Consider the following 19,330-nt stretch of genomic DNA (forward strand, 5'->3'; position numbering starts at 1 on the left):
ATTCTTTTTTGGGTAGGGGCGGTTGTACTGGGATTGAACTCAGGAATGTTTTACCACTGAGCTACATCTCCAGCTCTTTATTTTTATTCTGAGACAGGGTCTTACTAAGTTGTTGAGGCTGGCCTCAAACTTGCAATTCTCCTGCCTCAGTCTCCCAAGCTGCTGGGATTACAGGTGTGAGACACCACGCCTGACTCAATATTCATTTTTTTATTGACTCTTTTGTAGACATCCAAAGGTAATTCCCTCCTCTCATCAACCTTGCTAAAGGCAGACTATTATTTAATACTATAGTAAAACTATTTTGGGTCCTATGACAGATTCTTAACATCTAGACTGAGAGATCAAGCAAGAAAACAACAGCGACAACTGAGTCTAATTTGTTGTACTGATGTAAAAATGTTCATTGGCTTTGAACAACTTTTTTTCAAACTAAACTTTTCATGGAGGCTCAATACATCTGAGGGAGGCCACTGTGGCTTTAGATAGAAGTAGGTAACCTGTAGACTCTCCTTACCCTAGGTACCTTGGCAGATATGTTGGAGCTGTGATTCTCAAATCCAGACAGGTTCCAAAAGGATAACTTGGGAAATGGACTAAGAAAGCAAATTCTGGGGCCCTGCCCCTGACTTCCTGAATCAGACGCTGGTAGTAAGGCATAGAAGTTTTTTTTTTTGTAGCTCCCCCATGCCTCTGATGTGCTGCTCACTGGGCTTGGCACTATGAGCCCTATCTCTTGTGAAACTGATCTAATAATAGAATTAGGGAACTTTGATTACACTTGTGTTTGAATGAAATTCTACTCAGAAGTAAATTCCTTCTCTTCAAATTGAACCATGGCTCCAGAGATCATATGGTCACCTCCAGTTTTGGATTAAAAAGTCTCCCTGCACAGCAGGAAAGCAGAGGAGTCATTATACTCCTGTCCCCAGACAGCCTCACTTCCTGTGGGTTGCATAACCTTACTAATTCAGGAGTGGAATGTAAAAGATACAGATTACCAGTGCCTCACTAGCTACCTCTATGAGCCAATCCTTGCAGAGTGAAGTCTAACCTGCCTTCTTTCATAACCTAAATGTACTTCCGTTCTCTCTTTGAGAAAGATAAACAATTATCATCATAATCCACACATTCTCTTCAAACATTTCAATTCTGTTACGGCTTCCCTGACTAGTTTTCTCAATTAGTAACGTACAGCAACAATTTCAGGAATTTTGTTCAACTTTCACATCATTTTCTTATCTTCACCATCTCAGATTGGTGAATTTCATGAAATCAGTATCAAAGTAACAGAGTTTTATTAATTAATTTCCTTCTGAGAACTTATTTTATACTCACCTTTGGACCTATCAGTTTATCTGCTGTCATTTTGGCAAAAAGTTCTGCTGTTTGGGTTCGAACCTGTGGATGTGTTGAGTTACAGAACATATCCAATAAATAAATCAAAGCTCCTAAGAAGGAAAAAAGAGAATCAGTGCTTATATTATTTTCAATTAGTAGAATTCATTTTCAACCTTATTTCAACTCAGTGCTGTTTGATGTTTTTTTAAACTTTAAGGGTCTCCAAAGCATTCTTCTAATTTATCAGATTGCACAAAAAGCAACTCAAGATATGCTTCATAGTGCTGAACAAGACTGGATGGGATGAAAAATAATTCTATACATTACCCTTTGCCATTGCTTCTTTGATTATTTTTGTACTTGATGCCAAAGCATAAAGAGTTTCCAGAACAAGCTGACGACCTGCAGAGTAAAAGACATTTCAAGGAATGTATCGACCTTACATTTACTAGACATTGACTCTATGCCAAACATTAACTAGGTATTCCAGATACGGAATCATACCTCATCTTCACAATAACCAGCAAGGCTGTGTTATGATAAGGAGCCCGGTATACCCAGTCCATTATTTCACACTTAGTGAGCTCTATGGCTAGGTTTTCTGTCTACATCCATCTACTCCAAAGTCCACACTCATAACTACTATGGCATAATGTTTTCCTATCTAAATATTAACGGCAAACACATCCAGAGGACACTCTACCAGGTATCTCAGATTTTTACATGATACTACTATCTCAGGAAAATAAGGAAGTAATCATTGTAAGACAGAGCTCTACTCTAAGACACAATAATTTCCTCTGGACACAGTTAATCTCTCACCTACTCATTGCCTTTTGATGTGCAAGTATACTGGGCTACTGAACTTTTTGCTCTTTTAGAATCAAATGGGACAGACAAAAAGCCAAAGGAATAAAATGTTATCAAAGAGGGTAGAGACTGTCAAGTACTGGGCTGAGTCTAAAACAACACAATAATAACAATGTCCATTAGCAAACACTGTATAAGGTAGATAACTTAGTCTAGATTATGTGTAAGTGATGGCAAAATTGACGAAAATATCTAGATGTCAGCTACTTGTAAGATTAAAATGTTGACAATGAATCAGGTAGAAGTTATACTTTAAAACTATGGTTTCTGTTTTATATTCTTTACCAACCAGTTTAGTTTTGTATTGTTTAAAGCCTTACAAAATTATTGAAAACCAATAAAAACAGAAAAAGAAAAAACCAACTAAGGTATAATAAAAAGAATCTGCAAATTATTTCTCCAGGTTGTCATTCTGAACAGATAATTCAAGCAAGTCATTTATTAAAAAATAAAAATTACTCAATGAAATTTCAACTCCACTCAATTCACTGAACATAAAGAAACACTGAATACATGCCAAGCAATGGGATGATCAAAGAGATAGGGTCCTACTCTCAAGGTGAATAGACATAAAATTAAGATTAACATGACATCCAAGGGTTTAGCAAAGTCACCTGTGCAATGTATTCTATGGTTTGTGGTGAGGGTGGATTTAAACTGCAGTTGCCTGATACACTAAACATCTTGCTTTTGGAAAAGCAATCTCAATGTTGGCTCTGGCACAACTACAAAACTATTATACTGGATAACTGTAGAGTTTCTGAGCAACCTGCATTAACACAGGCTGTATTCAAGAAATTAGGTTGGTAAATTTTTATTCTTTGTGGTAATAATCTCTGTCAATAGACACAAAGTAGGGAAGACAATGCTAAGTTTAATACATGGTAAACTTTATCTTAAGAATGTTTTCTAGCACCGAAGACTGTCTTTTTAAAAAAAACCACAGAATACTAGTTAATTCTCAATTACTCATGTACAATTACTCATGAAAAAAACCTGACAATCAATCCCAGGTTATTTTCCTTTGCTTTTCCTCTCTCACCTCCAACTTTCAACCTTTGAGATGGAAAGTCAAGATAATTTTGTTAATTTATGTAAAATACAATTAGGAAGACAAATCCAGTATAAACAATCCCACTGTAAATATTTCAAAACTAAAGATGGATGATATTTGCCTGAGGTTTTGCAACAGTTTTATAACTGTTCCCCTCCCTCGGTTGGTCCTTCTATGGTTTCCAAAATGCCATTTGTGAATATACCTACTTGATGGCAATGAATGTAGAAGAGCCAGTAAATTGGATAAAACCACTGATTCTGCAATATTGTTGACACAATCTTGGTTAGATGTCACTATATTCACAACCTGAAAATTAATCAACAGGACATAAAAAGGTTTGGAGATAATTTCAAACCTAATGAAATTCAGTAATATAGACTTAACAGAAGTGACAAAATGTTTGGAACACAAAATATTTAATTTTTAGAGAAATTTTTAATTTTAAAAGATTGGTCTTATTACTTTGAGACTTATCTTTTGATAAAGTTATCTTATCTTTTGATAACCTTAAAGTTCATGAAAAACTTTAATCCTATACAGAACATGCTCCTTTAGCCTGGGGCCTAGAGGCAGGGATGGGATTTAAAACATGAAAACAAAGAAAAAATATGACTATGGCATACAGTGTAGTGTTTTCCAATCACAGATTTGGGGTAGGCAGTTAAAAGATAATAATCTTCACTTCTGGGACTTTCTTTTGCTCATAGAGGAAGAAAGTAAATGTCTTTAACACTCGACACAACAGATTAGATCTCTTTCTATATAATGAAATAGGTATGTTTTTCTTTAAAAGAGGAGGTTATAGTTTAGATATGAGGTGCCTCCCAAAAGCTTATATGTAAGACAATGTAAGACTTTTAAGAGGTGAAATGATTAGATTATGAGGTATAATCTGATCAGGGGATTGACCCACTGATGTGGATTAACTGAGCAGTAACTACAGCCAGTAGGCTGTGGCTGGAAGAAGAAGATAACTTGGAGCATGACTTTGGGGTTTTTATTTTGTTACTGGTGAATAGAGCTCTCTCTCTTTGCTTCTTGACCACCATGAAGTGAGGTGCTTTCCTCCTCTGGGCCCTTCTGCCATTATGTGGGGCCTCATCCTGGGCCCAGAGCACTGAAGTTGGCTCTCAATAGACTGAGACCTCTGAAATGATGAGTCCCAAATAAACTTTCCTTCCTCTTAAGTTGTTCTTGTCTGGTATTTTGGTCAGAGTGAAACAAAAGCTGACTTAAAACAAAGAATAATTTTTCAATTCTGACTTTTACAATACACGTCTAAAGATCAATGCCACTTAATTTGGACCATGTTCAGAATCAAAGCAAAGTAGTCTCGATTAATAATGTTACTATTATATCAATATTAGTAGTCTATTAAGAATCTGTTTTAAACCAAAAGATAAATCTAAGTGATTTATTCATAAACCACTTCTTTACCTGATACTATAGGGTTGAATTTGGTGTTCTTTGTAATAAATTATGTGCATTACAACAAACAGGATCATCTGAAAAATGATCCTGGGAGCTTACCCTGGGGTGCCTAGACAAAGAACACCTGTAACCAGGGACTTTCTGCTTCTGTCAGAGGAAAAGTAGCACCCAAGTAGCATCCCATAGGACCAGTGGTTTCAATCTCCTGAAGAAGGGACCTCCAACTTCTCTTGAACCCTTAAGACCCACAAATTTTGGCAGCTGGCTTTCCTAGATAACACCTATTAACAGCAGTATACCCAGGTATCTATTTGTAATTCTCACCAAAAAGGTTACCTTGCTACTAGATTTGAAGGGAGAGTACAAGGTGAGTTCTCTGGAATGAAAACCCACAGTGCACAGCCAAGCAGTGTCCTGGCTTCATTATATCTCTCTGTAGAGACAGAGAAGTCAGGGAAACCCTGTCTCCCCCTCTTGCTGATCTATGGCTTCTAAGCTTCTCCAGTAAAGCCTATTCCTTAATCTTCTGACTAGGACATTTCACAGTGTACCCAAAGCCCTGATGTATGACAGACAGGACCTAGAAAGGAAACACCTTGAAAAACATTAATAGGTAAAATTTAAAAAATGCATATTTTTATCCAACTTCAGATAATTAGTTGACGCTCAAACTGTATTTAGTTAAGTGATAGGAAAAGGAACACGCTTTTAGTATAGAATACTCTTACCTCTAAAGCTAATTGTTGCACTTGACCAGCTCCATGGACCCGGAGAAGAGAAAATATTAACTTAAAGTGACCAATGCATTCACTTTCAGAGCCTAGGGAGTAAACAAAATGGTTTTTATTTCCAAGATATTCTAAATTACAGACCTTTAGAAAACTGATAACACACAGTTGTTTACTGTTAATCATAAGTCTTGGATGATCCTTTTTAACCATTATGACATGAAGCGAGTGAAGTATCTCTAAGCAGCACTAAAAGGCAAAAAATAAAATATTATAGTTTCTTAATTTTTCTTTGTTTTCATGTTTTAAATCCCATCCCTGCCTCTAGGCCCCAGGCTAAAGGCAAGAAAGACATTATAAGAGGCCCTAAGGATTTAGTCAGACCTTGTCTCAAAATAAAGAACATAAACAAAGGGCTGAGGATGTGATTCAGTGGTTAAATGACTCTGGGTTCAAATCCTGGTACCAAAAAGATCTGGAGTGTTCAAGTATTGTATTATTTTAGGTTTTACATTCTATATTATCACATTAAAGTTATCAAAATTAGAATTGAAAAAAGCTTTTAGATTTTCACTCATCTATCTTTCTGGAGTCAGGCTGGAGTGCTAATACTTTTGGAAGCATCCTCTTATAGATTGATGTTTAAGAGTGGAAACTCTCACCTTTTTATTATTTGAATTTTCAGACACTAAAAACTTCAGGCAAGTTTTCAAAAATATGAGTGTTCACAGGAACACAGCACTATGTTAGTACTAGAAAAGAGGCAAAATTTAGATTACTGAATAAATCTAAGCACTTACACTTGCTATGCCAATTTGTGTCATCAATGTGAAATTTCATACTATCAAATTATTCTGCCTTTTCAACTCAGACTCATTTTCTCTTTAGAGAGATGAGTTCTTCTAAGCATAGTGCCTCATCTCTCTCCTTAGTCTACTATTTGTAGGTAGCAAATATTATTAGGTCAATTTCTCTTAAAATTATACCAAGTATAACATTATAATCAAGTATAATTTTCCCTGAATTTTTTTTTTAATAAAATTGAGAATTGGAAATTTTTAGAACTCTTTGATTCGAAGGTTCTCATTAATTAAGGGTACAATCACACACCTGGATTATATTTTATGACATTTCTCAGAGCCTCCAAAGCCATTTCCACTCTTGGCAGGCGGTCTCCATGTTGTTCTGATTCCACTTTTGCAGCATGTGTGATGGCCATGAACGTGTGCAGATACTGGGCCTGAGAGCCTATGTAATCCAGGAGACTTGCAGCAAATGCTTTTGGAACCTGTCAAGCAGAGGAACATTTAAAAAATATGTGTGTCTTCAGAAATAAACTATTACAAAGATTTCATAGCAAAAGAAAAAATTTCAACCCATGAAAGTAAGCAAAATTATATTATAAATACACATGAATATACTTATACACTTGTGTGTTTTGTGTGTGTGTGTGTGTGTGGTGGGGGGATTTGGGTGGGAAGGAAACAAACCAAACTGCAGTAGAGTGTTTCTTAACTTTCAGAGATCTGGTAAGTTCCCAGAAGTACCTCAATACAATAATTCTAAGTTTAGAGTACTTCTTTACTTTATCAAAATAACTGATTGATATGTAACATTTATATTTTTAAAAATTCTATATTCAGAATATAAATTCAAACCATAGTTGGGGCACTTCACAAATCACTTAACTCATTCTGCTTAATACTAATTATACACACATACAATGAGATATTTCTGTGATAAATAATATACATTATGGTTTAGGAAATTCCTCTTTTTTTCTCAAAAGCAAATTCTAAAATAAAGTGTCACTCACTGCTTTCCTCCTTACAAATCAATCTCAAAATCCACCTTGCTATGTCCTACAAATAAGACAAAAACAAAAATTCTAACATGATTCCCAAGCACTAAAAAGAAAAAGATCCTCCCTTGCTTCTGGAAATAATTATAGATCATTACAAGAGATAACCCGATGAGTCATCTAAAAGATCTTTCTGCTATTAACCTATATTTTCTTTTAATAATTGGCCAGAGAGAGCCTCTTGTCTTGTGGTCTAACATTCCATATGATGGAGTGAGTGTGAAACTGGCATTGTACTTTGGGAGCTGGAGGCAGACATGCTGGGCACAGTGGGGAGTATTATGCATAAGAAATCAAGTCTTCAACAATCAGATAAAGAGGCTTATAAGTAGTCCAGGATCACTCATCAAATACTTAGTTAGGTTAATTTATAATTAATTTCGCAAAGAGAAGGTTTTATTTCAATGCATACAGTGTGAATAAGCTAGTAGTTTTCAGTCACACAATATCAAAGGCAATGGAAAAATTACAGGTAGAAAGCTTACCTCTAGTTGAAAAGTAGGGACTTCATTATACACTCTAACAAAAATCTCCCCCACGATAAGTTCTTTGGCATGATCACTGTAGACAAATTCGGATCCATAAGTTTTATCACAATCACCCTTTAAAAAAAAAAGAATGTAAATCAGAATCATTAACATCTAATTTCTAAATCTATCCCTATTCAGTTTCATAACAGAACAACAATTCAATAAGTCCACTCATTTTCTAGAGGAAGAATGCTGATACACATCACAGCACTCAATGCAATATTAATGTTTACACCGAACACTATAACTCTGGAATTGGAACAGAATTATAATTTTTAGTTGAAAGATTAAATGAAATCATTTAAAAATTTCAAAAGATCACAGAGATGACCAACAAAGTGTCTTACGGCTAGAGTTTACAAAGCATACACAACATTTTAATCTTCTCTCTCTATTCAGCAGACATTTGGCCTATCAAGCTATATAGGAATAAAGCTGAGAAATGAATACTTCTGGATTGGGTATAAGGAAGGAACACATTAAATGAAAGTGTTGGAAAACAGTTTCTGAATACAAAGAGACAGTGATATAATAGAGCTTACAAAATCAAGAATAGGTTCCATTTAACGAAAAGAAAAAAAGAAAAAAGGAATGGGGGGAAAAAAGTTCCCATAAAGATGTAGGTTGAAATCACAAGGAAGTTAGGTCATACTAAAATAACATGTAAAAGTATAGAATGGATTATAAAATGCTAACAAAGACAATTTATTATAAAGTGCATTCTGAAAAAAAGAGGAGATGATGTAGAAATGTGAGACTTGCTCTCACTAGCTCTGTAATTCTCAAAAACTTTATAAAAAAAATCCTATGTAACTATCACAGAATGAGTTAAAAAAAAAAAAAAGATCAACAAATTCTGAGTTATTTAGGATGTAAGAGTAATGATTGCTCTAATAAAAACTCCATAACTACAAATATAATGGTCTTCAAACCATCAATATCCAATCATCTAGGGTACCTCCTTATTTTCCATGCCACTGCCTGCCCCCCAACCTCATGGTTAACTAGCTTCTTCACTGGAAGGTAGGATGGTAGGAGAAATTTTCATTTGACAGTGTAAAGCAACTTGCATTTACTGGAGAAAAGAGGATCATGTGAACAATTAAAGTAAGGCCTTTGGGTACAAAAACTGATTAAATAGAAAGTAGTACTATCAACAAAGTATTATTTTAAACAACAGATGCTGTTCTTAAATGAGCTATAGGTGACAAAAAAAACATTGCCTTGATTAACACCCAACTGATAAACTGTGCATTTCTGGTTCATCAATACCGTTACAGACTTTCTGGGTTTCCAAGAAATTCCAAGATTCCAAGAATAAATTACCCAAGAAATTTATAAAACAATAGCATACTTTTTTAATCATGTTTTCTTGTTGTGATTCAAGAAATTCTAGTAGTTCTGCTCTTGTAGAGTTGTTCCATATCAAATAGGGGTTTTCTGTGTTGCTGTTAAGCATCTTCAGAATCTAGGAGATAGAACATAATCATTTTTTGTAACATGACCATTTTGTAACATTACCATTAAAATAAAATGACTGAAGTTATGACTTGTTTTTAATGTCTAAAATTTCCAAATTCAGGGTTCATTAGAATAAGCAATATTACTGTGCTCCTTTGCTACTTAAACAATCAAGATACATTAAATACAATGGATTTCAAGAAGCAGCCCAGTAACTCTAACAAGTATTGCAGCTGAGAAAAAACCAAGATTGTGAAAGACCAAATTACTTATCACAGGTCTCACAACCAGTAAGTGATGAACTGGGATTCAAGTTTGAGTCTGATTTCAACATCTTTAACATTTGTTTTGCTATGGTGAAAACTCAACATTTTGTATTATAGTATTTAATAATCACACAGTAAATATTAAAAAAGAAATCAAACTATACTACCTTTATATATTTGAAAACAAAATCTAAGTCTTTAGGAAGCACACCATTATTTTATACTTAGCCTAAGTTGCTGAGTCTGTCTTTGAACTTGTAATCCTCCTGCCTTAGTCTCCTGAGCCATTGGGATTACAGGTGTGTACCACCATGCCTGGGTTGAAGTGTACCCTTATGAAGGGAAATATTTATGAGTGACAAAGTTGGTCCAGATTTTCTTGGCTATACCCTGATTCAAAGCTACATTAAGGAGTTCAGCAGACATAGATGGTGACTGCTTAGCCATCCAAGGTGCTTTCACTTTGTTTAGCTCTCCTCAATGTTTAGTGTAAACAGAGATAGACATTTGACACATCCTTACATGCCCAAATGAAAATCTTCTACATTTTACATTTACTGAGCTTTGTGCTATGACTAAGCAGAGAGGATATAACCTCCATCTAATATAAAGTCATCTCATCCTTGTGCATGCACATGTATATAGGTATGACTTATCTATTTACTGTCTGGATTTCAACCTTAAGTGGGAATAGGCTATGGCTTAAAAGAAACAGCTAAAAACACATTTCATCTCTTGATTTCCAGTACTCTGCCCACTGTGAAACATCATTCCAAATTCACTTTCTTGTTCTGTCCCTTTGTGACTCAAGGTTGCTAAGAATTATGGTGGGATCCACAGCTGGGAAACATAAAGTTAATTTATATTTGTAGAGACTTGAACTGAAGAGCTGTTATCATTATCATCAATCCAAAACAAATTAACTTTCTTGGCTGAGAGAATAAGCATGTGAAAATTTCCAAATTCAGGGTTCATTAGAATAAGCAATATTACTATGCTCCTTTGCTACTTAAACGATCAAACTATTCATAAAAACTCAGGCTACTTCTGAAGCACATACCTCAGCAGCACTAATGACAGCAAGCTTTCTAGCAACGTAGGGTGTCAGCATGCCAGCTAAACTCTTCCTTACAGTTGGATTTTCTGGGGTTGCTTGTTCTTCAGGCAAATACCCTCCAAGACGACTCAGAGCATGGACACTCAGTTTGGCAAGGCTGTTGGCTACTTCCTGTTATTAAAAAAAATTGAAACATTAAAGAAGATCTGTTTTCTTACATAGGTAACATAGAAACTTCATGGAATCAAAATCATAGGGAATTTTTTTTTTTTTTTTTTTTTTTTTGTGGCACTGGGGATTGAACCCAGGGCCTTGTGCACGCAAGGTAAGCACTCTACCAACCGAGTTATGTCCCCAGGCCCCATAGGGGACCTTTTTAAGGAGGAGAAAGCCAACAATAAAAAGGCGCAAGAATGCCAACGCTGACATGATAAAGCTTTTGCATTAGAGTTTTTTATTTTTATTTTTTTAATTTACAGGAAAGACCTTCAGAATCTATGTACGCATTTGTATCTATGCAATATTTACAGACTCACATTTGGAAGTATAGTGGGGCAGGCACATGCTGACAATATGAGCAATAAATGACAACACTTAGGACAAACACAAAAATATCTATAAAAATCAGACAAATATTCAAGTGTCTGTGGGAAAGCTAGCCCCAAAAGCCTGATATATCACTGCATTTCTATTATATAAACTCAAATTTCAAGTCACAAAGTTGATTCTGAGTAATTAAGAAAAATATTAAATTGTGTCTAAAAATGCTACTGCAAATTCCCTTGCCTCAAATCCTTCAAATATAAGCTGTCAAGATAAAAAGTTTTGGGGCTTAAAAAACAATAAACTTAGTTATCTTAACACATAGTATATCACCTGGAGGCTTTGGAGAGCTGAAGTTTTGCTTTCCATTAATTTAGCATCAACCTAAATGGATATGGGTTCAAATTCAATACTAAAGCAATAAAAGTTACCTGCTGGTTTGTTTCTTCACTTTTCTGAATACCACTCTCTTCTAGTGTATAGTCATAATTAAATAGATAACCAAGCAGATACCACAAAATTCCAGCCTGAAAGAGGTGTGTCTGTAGCCAGAAATCCACAGCAAAAGAACTGACACATTCTACAGCAAGAGCAGCCACCCGTGGAATACTCTGAAAATAAGAATACAGAATTAAGTCACAGGTTAAAAAAATAACAACAAAAACTCCCAAGAGAAATTGGTTGTGAATGTATGTCAAACTAGCTATATTTTATTTTCCAAAATATTTGCCTCTGCCTGTATTTTCAACTTCCATTTAAAACAATACTATATACAGTCTTTTAAGTCTAAAATAAAAAGTGACCTCATGATGAGATAGAGTTACCATCTTTGAGACTAGTGTCCACAGATTTGGGAATATACTTTTCCCTATTTCTACTATTTTTAATTTTTAAAAAGTGGGCTAAGGCATCAACAGTAACTCCCCACTGGTGATCTTCATACAATGATAACATTTTGTGTAGATACAAGCATTTAACTTGATTTTATCAGAGTTTGTATTCATACTATTTCTAAGGACACCAAGTAGATAGAGGTGAGGCAGTAGTTTCATTAAGCTCTAACTTCTACATACTTTAGTCCATGATCTCCCACCTCCATCCTGTTCTATTAAACACAACTTACCCAGTATCTAAGAAGTCCCTTTCTACTTCTCCGTCACCAACTGTGTCTCCTCTCAGCCACTTCCCTCAGCAGATTTAGATTGGGAAGGAACCATATGCTCTCAGATGTCTACAGCCTTTCTCATTAAGCAGCGAATGAACCCTAAGTTTAGGCTTTATATGGTCCTTTATTTTTATTAGATTTATTCAGTTCGGCCTTTTCTCCTTCTCTCTGTTGGAAATTAGGTGAAACTCACTTCCTTTACATATGTCACTTGAGCCTTAGTTTTTGTGGGCCTGCTAGGAATAAAGGCCTACCTCCTTTTTTTTTTTTTTTTTTTTTTTTTTGGTACCAGGGTTTGAACTTGGGGCACTTGACCACTGAGCCACATCCCCAGCCCTATTTTGTATTTTATTTTGAGACAGGGTCTCATCGAGTTGCTTAGTGCCTTGCTTTAGGTGAGGCTGGCTTTGAACTTGTGATCCTCCTGCCTCAGCCTCCCAAGCTGCTGGGATTAATAAACTTAGGTATCTTAAAACACAGTTTATCATTTGGAGGCTCTGGAAAGTTGAAGTTTTTGCTTTCCATTAATTTAGCATCAATCGAAATGGATTTGGGTTCAAATTCAATATTAAAGAAATAAAAATTGTGTCACAGCACCGGGTCAAAGCCTTCATATATAGTATAATTTCTATGAACAATGTTTTGAGTTGCAAACTATTTGTAAATAATGCTGAGATAACAACCTACTTATAAAATCGGGGATAAGCTATTTGAAAAGAAAATTCATTACTGACTGTACCCAGAGATCATTAGGAACTCTACCTTGCCAAAATATAGTACTCGACAGAGATCCTTGATGATGCTAGGCATTTCTGTGATCTTCTCTCGGCATTCTTCAAATTGAGCAGCCACACTATAGCACTTACTTATGTGTCCACACACCTACAGACAACAACACAGAGCAAAAAAAGGAGAGTCACATGTGCATCCCTTATTTAAGACAGTAGAAATCAAATCAGAAGAGATTTGTGAATAATGCTTAATGGTGTATAATGATGTTCCAAAATTAAACAGAACATTTCTATTGTATCATGAGTCTTTCTAATTCAGATTTCTCATAGATGCAGAAGTTGGAAAACCGTGGCTACAATGAAAAACATGGCAAAATCAACCTGGCTTGTTTCTGTACCACCAATAACCTAAGAATAGTTTTTGAATTTTTAGTGAGTTATTAAAAAACCACAAAAAAATATCTAACAGAGACTGGGTAAAGTATGAAATCTTCAAATATTTATTTACTCTCTGAACCTTTGTAAGAAAAGTTTCCTTGTCCTAAATCAAGGTATTTTTATTCAGTTTATTTGCATGGTAGAATATCACAATTTTTATATAATACCCTTCAATAAAGAGGAAAAAACCAGTACTCAACTGTTTTATATTTTAAATTTTGCTAGCATAAGCAAAGGGCCACATAAAAAGAACTGTTCTACAATCATAATGAATTCTTGATGAATTTTCTGTCAAAGAATTCAACTATTGTTGAATAGCCAAATAAAATGCTAGGGATGGAGGAGAGGTAAAGAAGGAAATTAGGGAAAGGGCAGGGGAGATACATAAAACAAGAATGAAAGAAACGACAAATATTTTAAGCTGGTAATGGAAACATAGGGTTCAAAATACACTAAGAAAGAAAAAAATTAGACCAGTACACTACAATAGTACAATGCTTCTTAAAGTATGATGCACAAATTAGCAGCAGCAGCAACACCACCTGGAAACTTGTTAGAAAAGCATATTCTCAGGCCTCACCCTGGAACAAGACTAGAAGCCAGAAAACTGTGTTTTAATGAGCCCTCTAATTTATTCTCATATATATTAAGGTTTGAAGCATTACTAGTATAACTTTCTTGAAGCCAGAGTTTTAGCCTTACCTGTACTGACATGTCACTTGGTTTACTAGATCGATTCAGGACAGCTACACAACGACTGAATGCCTCCTGTAATACCTGCAGAGAAAGAAATGAGCCATTAACTCTTCATTTTGACTTTAAATCTGAAAAGCATTTTCTAGCAGGAATAAGATAACTTTCTGGTAACTAAATTAACATGTTAAATAAACTATCAAGGACTCCTCAAAGTTCTGTCCCTTTTAAGAATTCCCATAAGCTACTTTGTAAGCAACAGTTCCTTTTACCAATTTTGAACACAGTATCCTCAAATTCACATTAAGAACTAAAGCTCCATTTTTACTCTTAATTTTGGTACTAGAATATAGAGAATAAATTAAAGGAGAAACCATATCAACTGCATTTGTACTGGGTGAATTCTCTTTGTCATGCGTCATTTAATTTTCCTTAACTAGCTTAAAGATAAGCCCAAAGGCTATTCATGTAATTACCTCTATCCCATTCTCCCTTCTGAGCTCTTCAGCATTGAGGGCTGAACAGTTGACGGTGTGAAAAGCTAACTCTGCAGCTGCAGGCAATAATGGTGATTCTTTCGAGAAAAGGAAGTCATCTGAAGTTTCCATTGTTATAGTCCTAATTAGCATGGGGTACCCTGCATATTTATAAGGCTGTAAATCTGAAATAACCAAAAGTTAGTACTGGGAAAATAAAAAACACAACAAAAACTAATCATGCATGGTTTTAAGTTGATGCTGACACCATGTTCAATTGTGTTGCCTAAAAAAAAAAAAAAGAAAGAAAGAAAATATTCAACATCTTAAATATCTCCTAACTTCAGTCTATACAAGAAATTAAATAATATTTTTTTTGGAAAATTAATCATACTTTTGAACAAGATAGGATAGATATTAACACAGGCAGGCAATGGGCCCCCCAAAGCCTTTTTAAAATGCAAAGACCACTCAATGAAATTAACCTGTAGAAATATTCCAAACATTCCAGCCAACTTGTTTGTTCTGGAGCAACAGGAAAAGGGAGCAGGGAGCAGGCCACAGGCCAGATCTGAGTGAAGGCTACAGACTCAATTTTCCAATACCTCTTTTATACAGGTACAGACCAATAGCCTTGGCGCTTTTCCAATATCTGTTTAGCATAGATAGTGATCAATGACTCTGCCTGGTAACTATATTAATTCCTAGACTAGCATACTTAGTTGACAACCTGCTATTCCCACCCCCACCTCAATTCTTTTCTTCTCACTTGAATAAATCCCACGCCTTTACTCTTACTCTCTGTTGTCTGTGGGTTTCATTTTTTTGAATCTGAGAGATGAGAACCCAGAAAGAAGTCACTGGCTGGGCTCTGCTGCATCACTCCAGAGCTACAGCACAGATCCTGCTATTGACTATATCAATGGAGAATCAGGTTTTGTCTGCTGCAGAGATTCCCTGCTGTGAAGGTACAATTGCAGCATCTCTAAATCTGGTTTCACTTCGCATATAGTTTTTTAAAAAATCTTTTAAAGTCTTAATTTATATTTTAACTTCAAATGTATTTTCAGTGTCTCAGATAAACTTTAGTCTTGAATCCTAAAGGACCCCTGAGACAAAAGTATACTTTAAAGCTTCCTCATCTTCTGGTTGTCAGTTTCCCCCAGTCTCCAGTTTTACCCTGACTTAGAGTCCACAAACTTCATCAAACCATTTGTTTGGTTTGGGCCTTTCTAAAGGGAAGCCTAGGGCTTGGCTCCAGATGAACTGTGCCAGCACACCCAGTGCCCACGACGTCCCAATGAGGACCATGTAGTAATTCATCTCCATCATGCCATAGTACTGGAGCAGCACCCCAATGTAAGCATCTATATTTGGCCAAGGATTCTTGGCCTTTCCCTGCTCCAAAAGGATAGTGGGCACGATCTTGTACAACTGAGCAACAAGTTTGAACACAGGGTCATTAGGCAAGTGTTTCAGAGCAAACTCTCACTGAATGGAATATTGTGGATTTGTCTTCCTTAGTACTACATGGCCACAGTCTAGGACAAGCCGTCCTGAATTGAGTGTGCTCCAATTGTAGTTCTTTCGTCTGACACATCTCTGCCAACTTCCTTCTGCAGTTGTGTTAGCCAGACAAGTACTTCCTGATTCACTAGTCCTTGTAGAGGCCCTGCTAGCCTATTCAGCTGGTGCAAAGAATGGTTAAAGGTCTGAAAGGGCACTGCCCACCAAGTGGTTGGTGTGGGCACTTACATTGCCACCTTCTTGGTCACTGTGGATGGTGAGGTATAAGCACATGAGCTTACTGAACTGAGCATTAGTATAGCCTAACCTGTTAGTGAAATTGTGGCCCCAGCCCAACTTAGCATCAATGACCCCAATACTGCTGCCCTCCTGCCCACTCAAGAGCTGTGTGGCGGCAGTGAGCAAAGCAGGCAACTCTAGGATCTGGTGAGGAGGGAAGAAGAGGAGAGAGATGTGGCAGAAACAGAAGCTGCTGCTATCAGAGGCCACGTCAATGGGTGAAGGAGGTTGCCATATAGTTGTTGTGATACTTTGTACAATACCTACTTTCTTTTACCCATGTGATCTTTTAAACCTAATCACAGATAGCAACAAAAATACACCAAAAAAACCTGCATTAACATTCATGATAAACACCTCTTTAAAAAAAGACTGATATTTTATTTGTATTTTATATTCTGCTTTCTGAATAACAAGTGTACTTTTCTTTTTTTTAAATCAATTATCATAAACATTTGAAAATACTAAATATAATCTGTTACTATAATATAAAACAAAATTCTTACTTAGCTAATTCCATTTTTTATTTTGTTTTGGGGTTTTTTTGGTAGTGGGGATTGAACCCAAGGGCACTTTGCAACTGAGCTGCATCCCTAGCTCTTTTTATTTATTACTTTTTTAAGTTGCTGAAGCAGGTCTGGAACTTGTGATTCTCCTGCCTCAGTTCCAGAATCATTAGGATTACAGGCACTCACCACTACACCCACCTTAATTCCATGTTTTGATAAGCAGATTTGAAGGCAAAAGTTATCATACACAGGTGCACAATTATTGCTTTTCAAAAAGCTAATCTATTAGACAGGACCATGCCAATAAATTTGCCATAATTTTATAAGTACTTCTGTTCTTCCATTTGAAATCAACATAAAGCCTTTTGCCTTTTAAAGCTGAGCAATAATCTGTCTTAAATTAACTCATTTTTAGATGGCTTAAATTAAAAAAAAAAGCAAAAAGTGCCCTTTATAAATGATCCTGTTTTCCTATTATAACATATATAGATACATACATCCATATATTTGGTAAGAAAGAACTGAATTAATTAGAACCCCCACCCAGAACTTACTGGGTATAAGCTCCCCCATGGGAAGAATGGAAGACAGCCTTGACAACAGGCAAACTAGTGCTGAGTCACAATAATTTGTGGCTAATATAGTTATCAGCCATTAAATCAAGTGGGGCTGGGGTTGTGGCTCAGTGGTAGAGTGCTTGCCTCGCATGTGTGAGGCACTGGGTTCGATCCTCAGCATCACATAAAAATAAATAAATAGATATTGTGTCTATCTACAACTAAAAAAATATTTTAAAAAAGGAAAAATAAATCAAGTGGTTTTAAAGAGAATTTCTAAACTGATTATGCATGCTGGTGAGTGCCATATTACTAAAATATTTTATATAGAGTTCAATTCATATACCAAGAGTGAATCAATTAATCATTGCTCTCCTTAATGATCGATTTCTAGATCCTTGGGCTGTCCCCTCCAATACTTAAATTACTACTCCATCTGGTCTTCAATTACTCAACACTCCACCACCCTCTTCCTTCTCTTCCAGCATCATCCTATAGCAAATGAGTCTCCCACTTTGTTCTGTAAGCCAACTTCAGTTCCCAAGCCAATGTGCATCTGCTATATCAAACCCAACTCAGGTTGTTCAGGTTTTTAGAAAGCAATAGAAACTATTCAAGTGGTCCTGTACATCTTTTTACATCTCTCATTCCTTTCATCTCTCTCAAGATCTTCTTGTCCCCTGCGACAGTTTGAAAAACACTGGTATCTGTGAAGTAGGTGTGATTTCAGGGTGTAGGATTATTTAACATGTTTGCAAGGCCATGTGGCAGTGATGCTGGACACCGCCAACTTTAACTTCACAATCTGAAATGAAACAGAGTCATGCAAATACAAATATATAGGCAGAGCCTTTATTAGGAAGGCTTCCACCTGAGAAGGGAGACACAGCTCCAAGAAGAAAGTGTCAGGCTGGCTCACTAGAACAATAAAAGGAACTAGTTTTATTGACTGCTTTTAGGAGTGGACTTTAGAAAATTGTCTCATGAGTTAAGTGAAAGTACCTGGCTCTAATGTGTGCTTAGTACTGTTTGAGAGCGAATAGATGAGGCTTGTTTGGTGTCTGACTTAAGGTTTCGATGGCTGTATGGTAATGAGCCAAGGGCAAGGAGTACATTTGCTCTTTGTCCTTAATATCTAAGTAGCTCTAATGGTAGCAGTCCAGAAAGCCAGGAGTATGTTGAAAACATTTAATACTTTGTTGGGATAACAGAAGTTGGGTTTTTAGAAAGTAGAAGAAACTGTTCAAGTTGGTCCTGTACATCTTTTAGTGTTTTCAACCTTCTGAGCCTTTTGGAGTTAGTAAAGTCAAACTTTTATATGTAATTTAAGAAGAACATTAAATGATCCTTCAACTCTAAATTCCATTTAATATTTTAGATTTAATATGTTTGCTGCTACATGGATAAACATAAAAACTAACCATGTAGTTTCATGGAATGGAAATGTCACTCAGGAAGGAATAATGAAAACTTGCTGGAAATGGAAGAAGAAAAAAAAAAAAAAACCAAAACCCACAAAAAACAAAACAAAACAAAAAACCCACAGTAAGAAGAGGAAGGTAGGAAAAAAACATCATTTTGGGTCTTCCTTTAGAAAACTACTCTTCCCATATCAATGTGATTCCACAGCCAGGCGTGGTATTGCACACCTGTTATCAAAGCTCCTCTAGAGCCTGAGGCAGAAGGATCCAAGTTTGAGGCTGCCTGGGCAACTTAATAAGACCCTTTTTAGAATTTTCAAAATTCTAAAAAAGGGTTGGGGTACAGCTCAATGACAAAGGATTCCTGGGTTCAATCCCCAGTACAAGAA

At 35.9% G+C, this 19,330-nt stretch overlaps 1 protein-coding gene and 1 pseudogene across 1 annotated transcript in view; both read right to left on the reverse strand.

Annotated features, from left to right (window-relative positions):
• The window catches only part of Dnajc13 (DnaJ heat shock protein family (Hsp40) member C13), a 117,873-nt gene that overhangs the window by 19,316 nt on the left and 79,227 nt on the right, over positions 1-19,330 (reverse strand). The window contains exons 37-48 of the mRNA XM_027933725.3: positions 14,649-14,833; positions 14,182-14,256; positions 13,073-13,192; positions 11,577-11,756; positions 10,606-10,773; positions 9,173-9,286; positions 7,774-7,890; positions 6,538-6,715; positions 5,428-5,519; positions 3,475-3,574; positions 1,669-1,743; positions 1,339-1,451 (exon numbers count right to left, since the gene is read on the reverse strand). Of these exons, the coding sequence (XP_027789526.2) occupies positions 1,339-1,451; positions 1,669-1,743; positions 3,475-3,574; positions 5,428-5,519; positions 6,538-6,715; positions 7,774-7,890; positions 9,173-9,286; positions 10,606-10,773; positions 11,577-11,756; positions 13,073-13,192; positions 14,182-14,256; positions 14,649-14,833 (1,517 nt within the window). The remainder of the gene's footprint in view (positions 1-1,338; positions 1,452-1,668; positions 1,744-3,474; positions 3,575-5,427; positions 5,520-6,537; positions 6,716-7,773; positions 7,891-9,172; positions 9,287-10,605; positions 10,774-11,576; positions 11,757-13,072; positions 13,193-14,181; positions 14,257-14,648; positions 14,834-19,330) is intronic.
• LOC139706748 (citrate synthase, mitochondrial-like) lies at positions 14,863-18,076 on the reverse strand (annotated as a pseudogene).

Source organism: Marmota flaviventris, chromosome 8, assembly GCF_047511675.1.
Source record: "Marmota flaviventris isolate mMarFla1 chromosome 8, mMarFla1.hap1, whole genome shotgun sequence".
Lineage (NCBI taxonomy): Eukaryota > Metazoa > Chordata > Mammalia > Rodentia > Sciuridae > Marmota > Marmota flaviventris.